The following is a 15,879-nucleotide window of genomic DNA, read 5'->3' as shown; positions in this document are numbered from 1 at the left end:
TAAAGAGAGTTTCGTGTAATTTAAGAAAAAAAACATGAAGAAAAGAAAACATAAACGGGAAATAAATTTCTCTGAAAAAAAATAAAACAAGAAGAAACGGCAAATAATAGTAAAAAACTTATTAAATGAATAGTGATAATAACAATAAATAATAACAAAAAGAAAAAAGACTTGTTAGAAATAAAAGGAAAAAAAAAAAAAAAACCGCGTTTGGTTTAGGAGAGGAATTCATTTCAACGATTTGTCCTCTTTTATTTCGGTTGGAGGGGGAGAGGGAAGGAAGGCGCTAGAAGAAAAGAAAGGGAGGGAAAACAACGAAAAATAATAACAACGCTATGCGATTTCGCTGGTGGTGGTGCCGGCGGCGACAGTCGGGGAGTAGAGGTACCGGTCCGGCGGCCTCAAATGCTCTGCACAAACCTTGCCTGGAAGAAGAAGGTCGTTAATGGCCTTGCAATTGCAAATGAGTTGGCAACCGAGTTTACTGAGTCAGAAGCGGCGGAACGGCCCCCCACTCGGTCTCAAAAACCTAGGCAATACCTGCTACCTCAACAGCGTTCTTCAGTGTCTCACTTACACCCCTCCCCTCGCCAATTTCTGCCTCCGCAATCAGCACTCCTCTCTTTGTAACTATTTTCCTTCCTTTTTTCTCTTCAATTTCATTCCATTTTATGCCCTAATTATTCTCTCTCTTTATGCGTTCGTTTATTTCAGGCGATTCTGTTTCCTCCGACGCCGACCGAAAGCGCGAATGTCCTTTTTGCATTCTCGAGAGGCGGATAGTGAGGTCCTTGAGCTTGGATCTCACCTTGGACTCGCCTTTCAAGATCCAAAACTGTCTCAGGATCTTCGCCGAGCATTTTCGCTTGGGCCGTCAGGAGGACGCTCACGAGTTCCTTCGTTATGTCATTGACGCTTGTCACAATACCTGCCTCCGTTTAAAGAAGCTGCGTAGAAATGGCAGCTACAACGGTGGAGCTGCCACTGGAAGCTCCACGGTCGTGAAGGAAATTTTCGGGGGTGCCTTGCAGAGCCAGGTGAAGTGTTTATCTTGTGGAAACGACTCCAATAAGGTTGACGAGATAATGGATATTAGTCTTGATGTTTTGCATAGTAGTTCTCTTAAAGAGGCATTGCAGAAGTTCTTTCAACTGGAAATTTTAGATGGCAGTAATAAGTACAAGTGTGACAAGTAAGCTTTATATATCCATCTTCTTTCTCCTCTGGTTTTGGGATCTTCTTTTGCTCGGGTCTGATTCGGTGAGATTATGTCTCTTTTGTAGTTGTAAGAAGTTGGTGATGGCTAGGAAGCAGATGTCAATACTCCAAGCACCAAATATTCTTGTCATCCAATTGAAGGTTTGCTGTCCTAACCTTTGGTTTACGGTTTATTTTCACATTTCAATTCACCGTTGTTTGTTCAAGTTCGTAGTGTTGCTGCTTTCATGTAAAGGCATTGTTCTTGGATGGGTTTGGCAGAGATTTGAAGGCATATTTGGTGGTAAAATTGACAAGGCCATTGCTTATGAGGAGAGTTTGCAGCTTTCAAATTTCATGTGCAAAGGAAGTCAGGTGCGTGTCTAACAAACAAATGATGTTGCTGAACCGCTTCTTTATTAAGATTGCTTGTATGTTCGAGTTATGAATGTAAACATGTCCATTGAACTAAATAAATGTTATGAGGTACATAAACGATGAAAACTTGGTTGGAATACAATTTCACTGTAAAATCGTGTGATACTTTCTGTCTTAATCCACTCTTAATGATGAATGATGAATGTCCGTATATTAAAGGTAAGGATTTCTCTGCAAGTTACTTCAAAGTCCCTACCCTAGACATTGGCAAAGTCGCAATGATCTTCTTTAATCTAGGAGGAACCAAATGCCAATCGTCTATCTCTATTCTTCTAATTAATTATAGGTTTCAGCCAGAGTTTTAGACTAAATATAGCTCAATGAGGTTTCAAACCATAAATCCTTCATTCCTTCTTCAATAAATATTATTATTCATGTTTGGAATTGCTCTTTCCAGAATGCCTGTAATTTTTTTTGCCGAGCACTTGTATCTGCCATTTTCTTAGCTTGCATGCTAGAATATGGTGGATTAGGAGTGCAACTAAATCAAAAGTTAATCAACACATCTTTGTTAGAATCTTAAATGGAGACTTGCTTGTTGACCTGTTCTTATATGATTGATTGAAAATTTTGTTTGTGCTAGACATAAATTTGTCTGTTTAGTTTGGATCCCCAAGCCCCAAGGCAGCTTCCTTCAAATTTTTTTCTTTTCTTCTTTGTTTGTATTCTAACTATAAATCCATTTCCGTGTCATCACAATCCTCACTTATTTCAACTATGTGACACGGTTGTTCAGAAGTATGACCACTTGAATCACTTGTCTTATAAAACTCATACCATTGCATCAAACTAACTTTTACCTCATTAGTCATTGTTCTAGCAACTTCATCCCATAAATACTTATGAAACAAAAGGACACATAATGGATCAAGCACAATAGCTAGAAATAATACATTGTTTATCTTGTTAAGAGACCCCCAATACTTATCAAATTTCATTCTCATATTGGAGGCCATAGTATATATCACACTATTTACATTTTGGCTCCAACCTATTAAACGTCGTCAAATCCCACAAAGTTCATGAAAGAATGTATTAGAAGTGACATAAGTTGAACCACTAACTTTCAATGTAAGATCATAGAACATCTTCAAGAATTACAAATGTTCTAACATGGTTCCAATCGGCTAAGGTCGGCAGCCCCTTTCTTTTCTTTCCATTCTCATCTTCAATAAAGTGATGTACAAAATCTTCATCCTCTTCTTCTTACAATTGAAAAGCCTTTTCAAATTTTAAAGCATGATTAAATATCAAATATGTTAAATTCCATCTTGTAGACACATCCAGACAAACAAGTAGAGATGTCCACGAGGCGGGACGGGGACGGGGAAGGCTTCCCCGTCCCCGCCCCCGCCCTCGCCCCCCTATTCCATTCCCCGTCCCTGCGAATTTCCCTGTGGGGAACGGGGCGATCGGGTTCCTCACGGGGAAAAATTCCCCGCCTTTATTTTTCTCTAACATATTTTTTTAAAATTTCAATTAAATATATATTTTTTACAATTCTTTAAACATTTTCAATGGAATTTTCATTTAAATGAAATATTATCAATTTTACTAATTAAAACAATAATACACATGCAATTTAAAAAATATAATTAAAATGCTAAATTCTCATAATTTGTAAAAATTAAAATTCAACATTTAGAGCATCCTATCTTAAACATTACAACATCTAAAGAATTAAAGTAATAAAAATCTTGGAACTTAAATAATTAAAACACCCTAATTATCTTAATAAAGTCTACAATATTAATATATATATTAAAAATCTATAATTTATATACAAAGTTGGGGGGGGGGGGGAGGGACAGGGTCGGGGTCGGCCTTGAATTGTGAACGGGAAAAAAAATTCCCACTCCTTCCCCCATTCCATGTGTATTCGGGGATTCCCCACCCCGTTCGGAGCAGGTCCCTGCGGGGCCCTGACCTTGCGGATTTTTTGGACATCTCTACAAACAAGGACTTTAGATTCAATCTTTTCATGTCCAACACACTCTAAAATTTTTTTCAATCGCTTAGGAGAAGATCTAATATATCTTACAATATTTCTCACGGTAGCTATCAAATCATGCAATTCTTTCAGTCCATCATTGACAATCAAGTCCATAATATGAGCACAACATCTCATATGCAATAATTCACCATCTAAAATAAGAGACTTCCAAATCTTTAGTTTTTCTTTTCATGTATGAGATTGTCGAATCATTTGAAGTTGCATTATCAATAGTAATTGAAAAAACTTTATCAATATCCCAATCCAATAAACAACATTCAATTACTTTACCAATTGTCTCTTGCTTATGATTAAACACTTGACAAAATTCAATATTCTTTTATATTAATTCCATTCAAAATCAACAAAATGTGCTGTAAGAACCATGTAGTTGATGTTCTATTAGGAAGTCCAAGTATCTGTTGTAAGGCTCACTTTTTGACCACTTTTGATTAAAGTTGATTTCAACAATTTTTTTCTCATCCACACACACTTGATAAATATCCCTAACAATTGTGATTCTTGAAGACATTACAAACTTCTTTAAACCCCTTTGTCTCTATAAATCTAAATGGTAACTCATACAATACTAGTATCTTAGCACGTGCATTTCTAACTCTTTGTTGACTAAAGGCAGTAGACAAAAAATTCATATTTATAGCACCTTTAACATCAGTTTCATTCAATTGAAACTTTAGTATTGTTTTCCCTTTAGGTTACTCTATTTATGGATAATTTTTGCATTGTTTTCTCAAATGCTTCCATAAGGTACTAGTTCCACATGAAGAAGTATCACAAGCATAATCTTTATCACAGTAATTACATTTGCATCTTATACCTACATTGTCAGACTTTTCCATCTTTGTAAAGTGATCCCACACTGAAGACGATGGCGTAGTTGGTTTTCTCTTGCCAATGACTATCATTATTGATGGTTTAGAACATGCATCTGGAATATTTATAGGTGGCGATTCATTATTGATCAACTTACTGCATTCCATCTTTAAATTATAATATTAACAAATAAAGAAAAACCAAAAAAAGTTTTGTGAGCATGGGTGAACTGTGAACCAATGACAAATAAATATATAAAGAAAATAAAAAGAAGAAAACAGGAGTTGGGTCATGGGTGGCTAACTAGTGATGGCGTGAAGCAATGACGTAACGTGAAGAAACGGAGAAGAAGAAGACGCTAGATGATGGTGAAGAAACGACAAAGGCAGAGATTCGGAACGGAGAGTCGAAGATTCGGAACATGCTGGCAGACGGAGATGAAGATTAGAGATTCCGAAGAAACAAGATGAGATTGAGGATGAAGATGAACCCTAAAGGCAGACGCCAGACGAAGACGTGAGACGAAAGAGGAGGTAGATGGAGATTGAAGTGAGATGGAAGTTTTGAAAAAATCCCTTGCACGAATCCCTAAAGGCCACGTGTCGAGTTTCTGTGCAATGATGGTGAAGAAACCCTAAAGCAATTTAAATGGGCTGCGGGTTGCGACTGCTGGGCTATGTAATTGGGTCGATTTGGTTCAAATCGATTTTTTACCCTTTGAACCCTTTGAACCGAACCAGCTTGCTCGGGTTCATTACAATAAACCCTAAACCGAACCCTTTTTTTAGAACCAACCCAAACCAGGTGGTTGGGTTGGGTTGCTTGGTTTTTTTGAACACCCCTACAAGCTACCAAGGACAAAGCCAGTGCACATCCCAAAGTCACGTGCTCTACGCAACCTGACCAACAAGCCTCCTCTCCTACTTGCCTCTAACCTACTGTCGTCCTCTCCCAACCCGATCCCCCACCAATGGTCAAAAAGCCCTATCCCATACTAACCCAATAGACCTTCCCGATTCTTTAAACCCCAATCCCCAACCCATACCGACCCAAATCCCTTGCCCAACCCTATTGCCGATACCAACTCTTTACTTGACTCAACCATTAGGCTTTCACTTACCGGCCCACCCACTCTATCACCCACCCCTTCTTTTGATGCCTTTCTTAAGTCAGGCCCAAACTCTGGACCTATTCCTACTGGCCCACTCACCCACTCCCCATTGTAGCCCACCCCAAATCCTTCAAATCCGCCACATTTTTAACCAATTAACCGAGCCACTATCACCACTCAAATTACCCCATCCCTAATCATCTTTTGCTCTTTCCCTTGGATTATCAAAAATCAACTCCACCTCCATCATTCCCGATCCTACTAGCTCAAATCAGCCCACCCCATTGCCATCTGCCTAACACTGAGGCGGTTGTTATCAAGGGCAAGCAGACCTACCTTCTTACGGGCACTCGACATTCAACTGGGAAAAGGATTGACCTATAATCCGATTATGAAGAGCAGTTTTCTAGTCCCTATACCAAATTGGTTTCAACAAAGCAAGACCCTCGATCACCTTTATCAACCTTCTTGCTTGATATCTATGAAGACGCCCTGGATTATCAAGCTGCCCAAGATTATGAGTTTATGATGTCTACCAATGACGAAGATGCTAGTGAAGACCTCCTTTTGAACAGAAAAGGTGTCAAGGGAGAATATAGCTCTCTGCTCCACTCGGGTATTTGCACGCTAGCACCTTGGCTTATGAAACATGGTCTCTGTATTATGGCTATCCCGAGCAAAACTAAAGAAGGTGGAAAGTCAAATTCGAAAGCTGCTAGACTTAAAAAGGGAACTAAAAAACCTTGCATCCTCCATTAATTATGACAGGGAACAATTGCATCCTGTTTTAGAAGGGTCACCCGCCCCTGAATGATTATCCTTTCATGGAATGTCCATGGCCTCTGCTCGTGGAAGAAAAGAGCATCGGTTAAAGACCTTCCCAACAAAACCAATGCCACTTTTGTTATCTTACAGGAGACAAAGAGAGCTAATATTGATTGGAAATTTATCAAAGCTATTTGGAGCTCTTGACATATTGCTTGGGCCTCATTGGATGTGATCAATATGGCTGGTGGTATCTTTATAATGTGGAATGATCCATCTACCAATGTTGACGAAGTCATTAAAGGTAACCACTCTCTTTCCTTACGTCTTTCTCTCATGGATGGTTGCACATTTTGGTTGATAGGAGTATATGGACTGTCTAAGGCAAAAGATAGGGATTATTTATGGGAAGAGCTATATGACCTTGCTCATCTTTTCAATGTTCATTGGGTTATTGGAGGAGATTTCAATGTAACAAGATCGTCATTTGAAAAATCTAATGGCAAGTCGAGAATTGCTAGTATGGACCACTTCCACAAGTTCATTGATGATTACTCTCTCATTCGTCCTCCCCTATCAGATAACAAGTATACATGGTCCAATTTTAGATTGCCACCAATGATGATGTTAATTGATCGGTTTCTCATTTCGGGCTCGTGCATTGATAAGTTCACTAGTGGCATTATCAAATGTCTTCCTCGCCCGACATCTGACCACCATCCGATCCACTTGACTCTTGGCTTACAGAGATGGGGTCCTGGTTACTTCAAATTTGAAAATATGTGGATGGAACATCATTCCTTTACCAATCTGCTCTCTAGTTGGTGGCAAAGTAACGGAATAAACGGTTGGGCTGGCCATGGCTTTATTCAAAAACTAAAAAATCTCAAGCAAACGCTGAAAGTATGGAACAGAGACACATTTGGTTGCTCACAAACAAAAAGGACAGAATTGATGACCGAATTAAGTAGGCTGGATGATTATGAAAAGGCATACCGTCTCGACCAAGCTGCTCATCTCCGAAGGACTTCTATTAAAGCCAAACTCATTGATCTATCTTTCTCATAGGAAATTAGTTGGAGGCAAAAATGTGAGATCAAATGAAAGGAGGGGGACGATAATATTAGACTTTTTCATAGATTTATGTCCTACAAGAACAGAAAGAACACAATTGTTAAGATTCTTTCTAAACAGGGGCAAAGCTTGCTCGATGACAACGAGACTGAGGCCGAGTTTCTTGAATTCTACCAGGATCTTTACACAAAAGAGATTGGCAATAGAGATTTTCCTCCCATTGACAATTGGGACCTTATCTCATCAGAGCAATCATATGCCTTGGAAGCCCCATTCATAGAAAATGAGATTTGGCTTGCTGTTTCTAATTTGGGGACTCATCCGGCCTCAACGTTTATACTTCAGAATTCTTCATCAGAGCAATCATATGCCTTGGAAACCCCATTCATAAAAAATGAGATTTGGCTTGCTGTTTCTGATTTGGGGACTTACCCGGCCCCAATGTTTATACTTCAGAATTCTTCAAAAAGTATTGGAACATCCTTAAGGATGATATCAAAAGAGTGTTCCAGGACTTTTTTGAGAAAGCTATTATCAATGCCAATCTTATGCTTGATTCCTAAGAAAGTTGATGCCAAAAGGGTTGGGGACTATAGACCGACCAGTCTTACCACGTGCCTTTACAAAATTATTGCGAGGGTCTTATTTGAAAGATTAAAGAAAGTCTTACCTACCACCATCATCAAAAATCAATTTGCCTTTGTGGTTGATCGATAGATTATTGATGCCTCCTTGATTGCAAATGAATTGATTGATCACCACATCAGAAACAAAATTGGTGATAAAGTTGGATGTTGAGAAAGCCTTTGACATGGTTAATTGGGAGTTCCTTGACAAATTCTTGGTTGCAAAAGGCTTCGGTAATACCTGGAGAAGGTGGATTAGGGGCTGTATTTCTTCCACAAACTTCTCCATTATTATCAATGGTAGGCCTAAAGGTAAAATCAAATCATCTTGTGGCCTCTGTCAGGGAGACCCCCTCTCCGCATTCCTGTTCTCCTTGGTGGTTGATTGTTTCAGTAGAATGCTCACCAATGGGATGATTGATGGCCACATCGAGGGATTTACGGTTAGAAATTCTGGGTTCAACATCAACCGTTTGCAATTTTCCGATGATACCATTCTCTTTTCATCTTACAATGATGAAAAATTGGCAAATTTATTTAAGATTATTGGTTCTTTTGAGGAAGCCTCCGGTCTTTGCATCAACCATGCCAAATTTGAGATTTTAGACATTCGCTTAGATAATGCCTCGGATAATATAGTGGCTGCTTCATATGGATGCAAGGTTGGCACTTGGCCATCTACATACCTTGGATTACCCTTGAACGAGAAACCATCATCTATTACTTTTTGGGGGCCTATCATTGAAAAGGTGGAAAGACGTCTTAATAGTTGGGCACTCATGTCTCCAAAAGGAGGCCGACTTACTTTGATACACGCCACTCTTAGCAATCTCTCTCCATATTACTTGTCTATCTTCAAGATTTCTTCCAAGGCTATTGATCGAATTGAGAAACTTCACAGGAAATTTATGTGGAATGGGCAAAAAGAGGATAGAGTTATCCATTCAATTAGATGGGAAATTGTTCAACTTCCCACTAAAGATTGGGGCCTTGACTTGATTGATTTGAAGAAATGAAATAATGGCCTCTTAGCAAATATGGATTTGGAGATACCAAACCGAGGAAAACACCCTTGGAGACTCATTATTGACCCAAAGTATGGGCTCACCATTACAACCACAAAATAGGCTCCCTAAAAGATTCGAAGGACCTTGGGTTCACATAGCTAAGATGAGTGACCTTATCCTTGATAATATTGTTCATGTGATTGGCTATGGTCATAATACTTTATTATGAAAAGACGTTGGGTGGGAACCACGCCCCTTAAAGATGCTTTCCTGAGGCTTTTTGCTCTATCCGACCACAAAGAGGCCTCAATTGCTCAATGTTGGAACCATGACCATCGAGCATGGGACCTTGGAATGAGACGTAACCGTACTGAAACTAAGATTGTGGTAGTTAGACTACCATGTCCTCTTTGCTCTTGCCCCCAATGAACCCTACTGCGAATGATACTTGGAGATAGATTCTTGATAAATCCAGTCGTTTTTCATCAAGTCAATCACTCTGCATATGGCCTCTAGAGGACAAAATCAAAATGCTTCTCCCTACAAGAATATTTGGAATGGTCCTATCCCAAAAAAGGTCCGATTCTTCCTTTGGGAAGTTAGTCATGGTAGCATAAGATTTCATCGGCTCCTTGGTGTGTTCTTTGCCATCCAAATAGTGAATTCATTATGCATCTATTGATCTTTTGTGAATTTGCTCAATCTTTTTGAGAGAGAATCCTGCAAAACTTCAACTACCATATGGTGTTCTCAAATGACTCTCTCACTTTATTGAATGTGCTTCTGATTGGCCACCCATTCAAAGCTAAGAGGAAAATTACTTACGGCTCATTTGGAATGAACGAAACAATCAGGTCTTTGAAGATAAAGAGACGAATTTCACTTGCTTTTTTGATAATCTTTTGTATACAGCTCACTTGGTGTAAACTCACCCCATCTTTTTGTGATTACAGTCTTACATCTCTTACTACACAGTGGAATAATACTATGTAATCTCATGATATCAGTGAAATTTCTCTGACTGTTTCTCATCCCCCCCCCCCAAAAAAAAAAAAAAAATGGCATGTTTACCATAAGCATCTTTGTTCAACCTTCTTCTATAGTGATGTCCTTAATTTTTGTTCTATTGCTCTTTTGAATGATTCATTATGCTACAGACTTTTCCTTTTGGTCCTTTTTGGGCTGACTTTTGTTAATTCATTTTGTTATATTTTGTTGTAATCGATTTCTTAAATCTTGTTGCAGGATTCACGGCCAGAGTACAAGCTCTTTGGTACCATAGTGCATTCAGGCTTCTCTGCAGAGTCTGGACATTATTATGCATATATCAAGGTAATTGTGGGTCATATCCATATAAATTTATATGATAATTTCAGATCCTGACAAGGTTTTCTGTATTTCCTTAGCAGGATGCATCGGGTAGGTGGTATTGCTGCAACGACTCATTTGTTACAGTTTCAAATCTGCAGGAGGTTTTGTCAGAAAAGGTTTATATTCTCTTTTTCTCTCGTACGAACCAAAGGCCAGTAACTGCTAGCACAGCTCTTGCTTCCAATGGTGTAAAATCTCATGAATGCAATAGCAGTGATGGATCCAAAATCTCAAAACCTTCTGTTGCAACTAAAACAGCACAAACCAGATCCCATGTTGAGCAATCTTCTCGGAAGGAACTTTCAAGTTTATCTAAGGTAGATAAACCAACTTTCAGTCCGCGGGGAAAGTCTAATGTGAATGGACATTCTAATATGAATGGACATTCTAATTCCATACGAGCTCCTTCCACCATTAACGGAAAGATTGTTCTTGAGAAGGATCAGTCCATCAAGGAGAATGAGAAAGAGAATGTAAACTCGTTGCCTCTGGAAAATGGTGCAAGACATAAATCTTCTTTTGGGAACGGAAATAGCAGGAAAAATTTTGAAGTTGATCATGATGTCACTGAGAGGGAACATAAATCTGTGTTAATGAACAGTAATGGTAATGGTGGGAGTATGGGAATGAAAGCAGATAAACATAACCTATGTGATAGTAATCCTATGAATAACAAGTTCACTGCAGGAAGAGGGTCTGATCATGATGAAGTGGATAATGCAGTCAACTGCCCCTCTGAGGTCAAAATGGCCAAAAGAAAGTCGGACTTCTGTATCTTGTTTCAACAGGATGCTCAATCTCGGGAAAGAGTTGAAGACCTGAAACAAGAGTATGTTAATTTCCTAAAAAATATTTCTCCATCGAATTCAATGAAGTCTAGTTCTTTGATTTTATGATCTTTGGTAGATTAAGATGAATGGGAATTTTCTTGTCCTGACTAGATTTGTCTTTTTGTTGACGTAATACACAATATGGTCGCCAAAGTGTTTGTTCTCTCTTAAATCTAGAGTTGTTTGTTGATAAATAAAAATTATTTTTGAAATAGCCAAATTGGTTTATATTCATTTTAAAGAATCACTTAAAAGTTGACTATCCAAAAGGTGATTGAGCGAGAATCACTTTAGAATCGTTTTATGGTTAGAACTTTTGTAACCAAGCAACTTGTGATTAAAATTACTTTTGAAAAAATTTTCCCAAGCATGCATTTTAATTAAAACCAATTTTATAAAACACGTTTTAAGATTTTTTCTTGAGAAGTTCTAAAATTAGGTGTGCCAGACTCACGTTTACTACAAAGCTTCTGATGTACCTCTGTAGTTTATTTCTTTTATGCTTTACTTTTATCAAGTTTTTTGTGGACTCTGAAAACTTTTTTGTATCTATATTTAGTCTCAAGAAAGAAGCTTTATCAGTTTTAAGATCATGCGGTTGGTTAGAGGAGGTCTGCAGTTGCATGCGTTCAAGGAAAAGATTATGTTTACGGGAAATGGACAGCACTCCAAGTAGTAATGACTTAAAGTACGTATTACTTTTTACATGTTCATACAACTTATTCTAGTCATTATTATTTGAAATGAACATTCATTTTCTGAAGAAAGCTCTTAATGGGCCGTTTGGCTCGAGGAAATAGAGGGTGGGAATGGGCATGGATATATAAAATCCTTGTTTGGTTGGAGAATTTGAGGTATTATCTGGAATTTTTTTTTCTAGGTATCAAGAATGCTTCTCTTTGCATGTCTTTTATTCCCACCGTAATTGGTGGGTTTTTAATAAATCTCCACTTTTGCTTCTTCTTTTTTCCCTCCATATTTTATTCCTTTTTCCATTTGTCTTTTTTCTCTTTTCTTATTCATTATTTTTCTTTTCTTTTTATATTTATTATTCAACTTTTTAAATACTTTTTCTGCTTTTATGTAATATTGTTACATGTTTTTCTTTTCTATTTTTTCTTTAATATATTTATTTGATTTATTTTTCCCTTCTTCATTCTATTTATTATTCATCTTTTTCTATTTTTATTTTATTTTTCTTTTATTACGTTATTTCCTTTCATTCTTATCATTTTATTCTCATGCTTTTCTGTATTATGAATGAAGATTGAATTAATTTATTTTGTTTAAAATTATTATGGTGTAAATTAATTATTGAAAGGTAAATTTGGTTTAGTTTAATACTTTATAATTGCTCATATTTCTAGTAGCTTTAGTTATAAATTATTCATTTTACAAATACTTGTAATTAATAATTTAATTATTGTTATTATTTGATTGTTAAATAATTATTTTTCTCAAAATTTTGAATTGAATTTATTGTTTATCAATTAATCTATAAAATTTTATAGAGTTGTCACAATTAATTTTATAAATTAAATACAAAGATAATTTGTTCCCATAAAATTTAGATAACATTTCCATGCACAACCAAACAAAGTTATCATTGATTCCCAACAATCTTATTCCCGGGTTTATAATTTCCAGTCATCCTTAATTCCTAGGCATCAAGAAAATCTTAAACCAAACGATCCTCAAGTGTTTTTGGTTTCCCATTCTGTTGGAATTCCTCAAACCTGGATTGTGAAATCCCTCTTGATTAGCTGTGACAGTGTTCGTATATATAGAAAGGGAAGTATTTCTCTTTCTAATGGTATTTAAATTGGCATGAAGAACTGTACCAGTATATGTAAACCATGAAGCCATGGACATTTAAATTTGGGGAACTTGTCCAACACTTGTCATACGCATGTTGGACACTTGTTAGGCATAATAGGGATTTGTTATAGACACTGGTTAGACAAATTGAATTGGGCATGCGTTGAATATTTGTTAAGCACAATATACGTGAACAATTTGGGGGTGAACTGTGAAGTACATATAAATGCTCAGTGCATAAGCATTATTGATTTTGAATTGTCTTTTCAATAAGATGTTAAATCATTTAGAAAAAATTTAGTTGGTTGGATCTATCTGGGAATATTTTAATAGAGAACAGCTTGTCACAAATGCATAAGCATGGTAAATGAAAACATTTTTTTAATTATGAGAATTATTGGAAATATTAAAATAAAATTTATTTAAAAAATATATACTGTGTCCTATACGTTTAATTTAACATGGCACTGTCAAAAGAAAAAAAAAAGGTCGCCTATTTATGTGCTTTGGAGATTGCAATAATGTTTTACATTTGTAACTGATGGTAGCTCTTCAGTTATGCTGTTGGTCTTTTCTCTGTTCATAGCTCTTGTCCATTGTATGTGGGTCAAACTCATTTGTTTTGTCATTGATGCGTTGCTTATACTCAAATGCCAGTTAATGAATATGAGTTTCATTGCTTGGGTTCTGCTTTTATTTTATTGACTATCCTGTTTTATACACGTGATATGCTAAGGAATTGCTTTCATAATTTAACTGCAATTTGATCTAGTCTTTATCTGGGAATATATTTTGTTCCAAATTTTTAATTCACAATTTTGTTTACTTTAAAAACTCGGTGTGCTATACTGTTAACTGCCTTTTTCTGTCATTGAGCTTGATATTTAATGGATTGCAGTCGTATAGGAAATAGTCTATAAATGTATGTCAATTTTTTTATTGTCTCAAAGGAGAATTATGTATGTCAATTTTTACTTATTTAACTGTGCGTTTCAAGTGCATGTTGATAAGCCATTCTTGTTTCAAGTGCATGTGTGTCCTGCTCTTCATACTGATGCTAAGGTTCTGTGTATCTGGACTTTCATTTGGTGGATTTCCTTTTTCCGTGATCTTTTCTAATTGAGAGTTGTGACCCTTTTATGTTTTTTTCTTAATTTTTTTTTCTGGGGATAAGAGACCAATTTTTATTGAGAGAAAACGAAAGAATGGAGAGTTATGACTTTGTAGTGGGGATATCTGCTGCTGATTGACCTGGGCTTTATTTTTCCCTTCTTTTGAAGTCTTTTAATAACATTCACCAGTTGGAAGAGCTCCTTTTGATCGCTTTTATTAATTGATCTAGGGTCTGGTTGGGTATAGGATCTTAGAAACTTAGAATAGTTGACTTAAATCCTTGGTTTGCATAAATTATCTAGGATAAATAATGGCCGTCATGGCTTGATTTAGGGCATAATTTTCTGGCTCTGCCCTCCTCTCCTTAACTGACTTGCTATTTGGGGTATAATACAATAGTTGGAATTCCAGCACAATCTTCTTGGTTTTATTCTTTTCACGTTTACTCCAATCATATGCATGCAGTTCATTTCTCTCGGAGCTTTCCTGTCTTAATATATTGTAATTTACACGTGGATTTACACAATGCAGGAAAGTGCTGATTGCAGATGCCAAACCAAAGTTTATTTCACGGATACCAGAACCTCTAAAAGAGGACCTTATTAAAAAACTTCAATTATTTAGCCAAGAAAAGTAACCTTGGTGGGTCTCCTCTTTTAATCCGGTGGTAGCTGTGCTGAGAAAAACCCTTATCTTGGTTCTTGATGTGCATCCATATAATGCTAAGACTTCACAATCTATATAACAAAATTCATTCTGTTGTAATTGTTCCTTCTGATGGGAATGGAATGCCCCGTTGGTGATATATGAAGAATATGCCCTATACTCTGTTCAAGCAAGCATTTGCATCATTGGGAATTTGTCCTTTACCTTGTTCAAACCGCTGCAGTGGATTTACCATTAATCTTGTGAGAAGTTGGGATCACTGATGCGCACGATTGAAATTTCTTTATACCTCAAACCTGCACAACTGGTGGCAGAGAAGAAAGTTCAGGAATTCTATTTGATTTTGTATAATATCCTTTTTGGTAGGATTTTTGGCTTACAGTCATTATGTTGTGGATGCATTACCAATTTTTCTTTAAAGAAGAAATATAGGGAAACTGCGGGAGAGAAACATATCTATGCTTTCATTGAGTTAGCATTTTTATCATGCAAGTCTTTGCTTTTGAGCAACCTATTACATCGTACATTTGATCTTGTACCTGACTCGGTGCGATAAAATGACACAGTAGGCTGTTTGCAGCACCCTAGAGTTGGAAACATTTCAGGCAACACTGCTTCCAAAGGTTTTGATTGTATTTCATCTAGTTGTCAGTCATATTGTCATGTATCTCTTTTGGCTTTAATGCTGCTCAGTTCTACTTCTTACTTTGAATTGTACAAGAATTGTACATAACCATAGTGGAGATTACTATTGGTTTGTGTCAAGCAGTTAGAACTAACGTTCAGTTTATCCTCTCTTTTTTTTTTGGTAGTATTTGAAAGTTCTGGATGGAGCCGTTCTGTTTTTAAAGGATGTTTCTTTCATTAAACTTGTTTGAAACATTATAACAATCTGAAAACTAGAAAATTGGATTCTCTTTAGAGAGTGGGACTAAATTTGGAGAACTTTTTTATGATTGTTTTAGGAAATTAGAAGCCAAACAGCTGAGACTCAGTTGATGATGTGCGTTAAAGACATTATGTTGTCTAAAACGTT

At 36.8% G+C, this 15,879-nt stretch overlaps 1 protein-coding gene across 2 annotated transcripts; it reads left to right on the top strand.

Annotated features, from left to right (window-relative positions):
- The first annotated feature begins 222 nt into the window (after positions 1-222).
- Positions 223-15,633, top strand: LOC120083034 (ubiquitin carboxyl-terminal hydrolase 25). 2 transcript variants are annotated; one of them, XM_039038532.1, is made up of 8 exons: positions 223-626; positions 715-1,192; positions 1,284-1,359; positions 1,480-1,572; positions 10,291-10,377; positions 10,452-11,245; positions 11,806-11,934; positions 14,709-15,633. In XM_039038532.1, exons 1-8 carry the CDS (start codon positions 446-448, stop codon positions 14,812-14,814), a joined length of 1,944 nt encoding a protein of 647 aa, XP_038894460.1. In that variant the 5' UTR covers positions 223-445; the 3' UTR covers positions 14,815-15,633. The 2 variants fall into 2 exon arrangements, with proteins under 2 accessions (XP_038894460.1, XP_038894470.1); XM_039038542.1 differs by having other exon boundaries at positions 224-626; positions 10,455-11,245.
- Positions 15,634-15,879: the final 246 nt, after the last annotated feature.

Source organism: Benincasa hispida, chromosome 1 (assembly GCF_009727055.1).
Source record: "Benincasa hispida cultivar B227 chromosome 1, ASM972705v1, whole genome shotgun sequence".
Taxonomy (NCBI): domain Eukaryota; kingdom Viridiplantae; phylum Streptophyta; class Magnoliopsida; order Cucurbitales; family Cucurbitaceae; genus Benincasa; species Benincasa hispida.
The sequence above is the reverse complement of the archived record's forward strand: the minus strand, read 5'-3'. Positions and strand labels throughout refer to the sequence as shown.

Coding starts and splice junctions, on each gene's coding strand:
- LOC120083034 (XM_039038532.1), top strand. CDS start 446: ATGGCCTTGCAATTGCAAATGAGTTGGCAACCGAGTTTACTGAGTCAG. Junction 1,573..10,290: donor TCATGTGCAAAGGAAGTCAG/GTGCGTGTCTAA, acceptor ATCTTGTTGCAG/GATTCACGGCCAGAGTACAA. Junction 11,246..11,805: donor GTTGAAGACCTGAAACAAGA/GTATGTTAATTT, acceptor ATCTATATTTAG/TCTCAAGAAAGAAGCTTTAT.